Source organism: Gymnoscopelus microlampas (assembly GCF_963454915.1).
Source record: "Gymnoscopelus microlampas genome assembly, chromosome: 9".
In the NCBI taxonomy this organism is placed as follows: Eukaryota; Metazoa; Chordata; class Actinopteri; order Myctophiformes; family Myctophidae; genus Gymnoscopelus; species Gymnoscopelus microlampas.
This window is the reverse complement of record NC_139946.1, coordinates 37,435,687-37,436,745: the sequence shown is the minus strand read 5'-3', so window position 1 is coordinate 37,436,745 and position 1,059 is coordinate 37,435,687. Positions and strand designations below refer to the sequence as shown.

General features: G+C 44.7%; 1 protein-coding gene across 1 annotated transcript in view; it reads right to left on the bottom strand.

The window, feature by feature from the left end:
• The window catches only part of faf1 (Fas (TNFRSF6) associated factor 1), a gene marked incomplete at its 5' end in the record, with an annotated part of 84,668 nt that extends 83,984 nt beyond the window's left edge, over nucleotides 1–684 (bottom strand). The window contains one exon of the mRNA XM_084066100.1: nucleotides 616–684. Within this exon, the coding sequence (XP_083922226.1) occupies nucleotides 616–684 (69 nt within the window). The remainder of the gene's footprint in view (nucleotides 1–615) is intronic.
• Between the last annotated feature and the right edge of the window lie 375 nt (nucleotides 685–1,059).

Here is a 1,059-nt window from a genome sequence, read left to right as displayed (position 1 = left end):
TAGGATACAGGATAGGTGGGCACTATATCAGGGCACCTCGAATGTAAAAGTGGCTATTTTTGTCCAAAATGTTAAAACATAAAATATTTGAAAAATTGCCTTAAGTAATGTACAGTATACACGATGTGAACACGCATTGTACATCATTATCAGACTTAATTTCATCCTTCAACTTCTTGTTTATGCCCCAAAATGACTGGATATACAGGTTTTGTAGCAATTTGTAGAAATGTTAAGACCTTAACTGTTGAATTTTCAAGCATGTTCTAAGCATGTATACATACTTCACCTAAAAGCATTTCCAAATATATATTTATTTTTTTACATTTTGGACAAAACAGACAATTTTACGTCGTGGTGCCCAGATGTCCCTACTTGTGCCCACCTATCCTGTTACCAACCAACCCATAGCTAACAGCAGAGCTCAGCTCCCAGTCCCAGCAGCACTGTGAGTCAGCTGTGTGTTATTGTTGTTGTTATTGTTATCGTCGTCGCTGACACGTATGGTCATCCACCCCACAGCTGATAAGAAGACTCACTGATCACATGTGTTTAACTGCCATTAAAGTGGGACGTTTGATCCCCATGGGAGAGGAGAGAGGAGGAGAAACCCACCTGAAAGTCAGCCAGGATCATCTCTCGGTCCATGTTGTTGCTGCTGGTGTCGCCGCTATCGGAGGCCATGGTGGCAATGACTGGCTAAACGCTGCTCTTCTCCTGGTGCCTAGCGCCTTCTAGGAGGGGGACTGAACGCTGTTTTGACGGCGAACTGAGCTCAGACGTGGCGACCTGTGTGGGGGGGCTCTAAGTACAATGCAAATATTACACGCTGTACGGTTCTGACAAGTTCCAGAAAAATCTCCAAAATATGTAAACTACAACGTTCCCTCTGCAATGTTATTCTCTGCTAGCCCATTCTTCTGCTGCTGCTGGTTCTTCTTCTGCTTGTTCCTGGGTTTCCGGCAGAGTAGACGGCCCAGAGGCGCGTTGCTGCCTCCCACTGTCAGGTCTTTGGTACTACTACTGCTGCCTGCCTGTTTTTTATATTATCTGACCTTA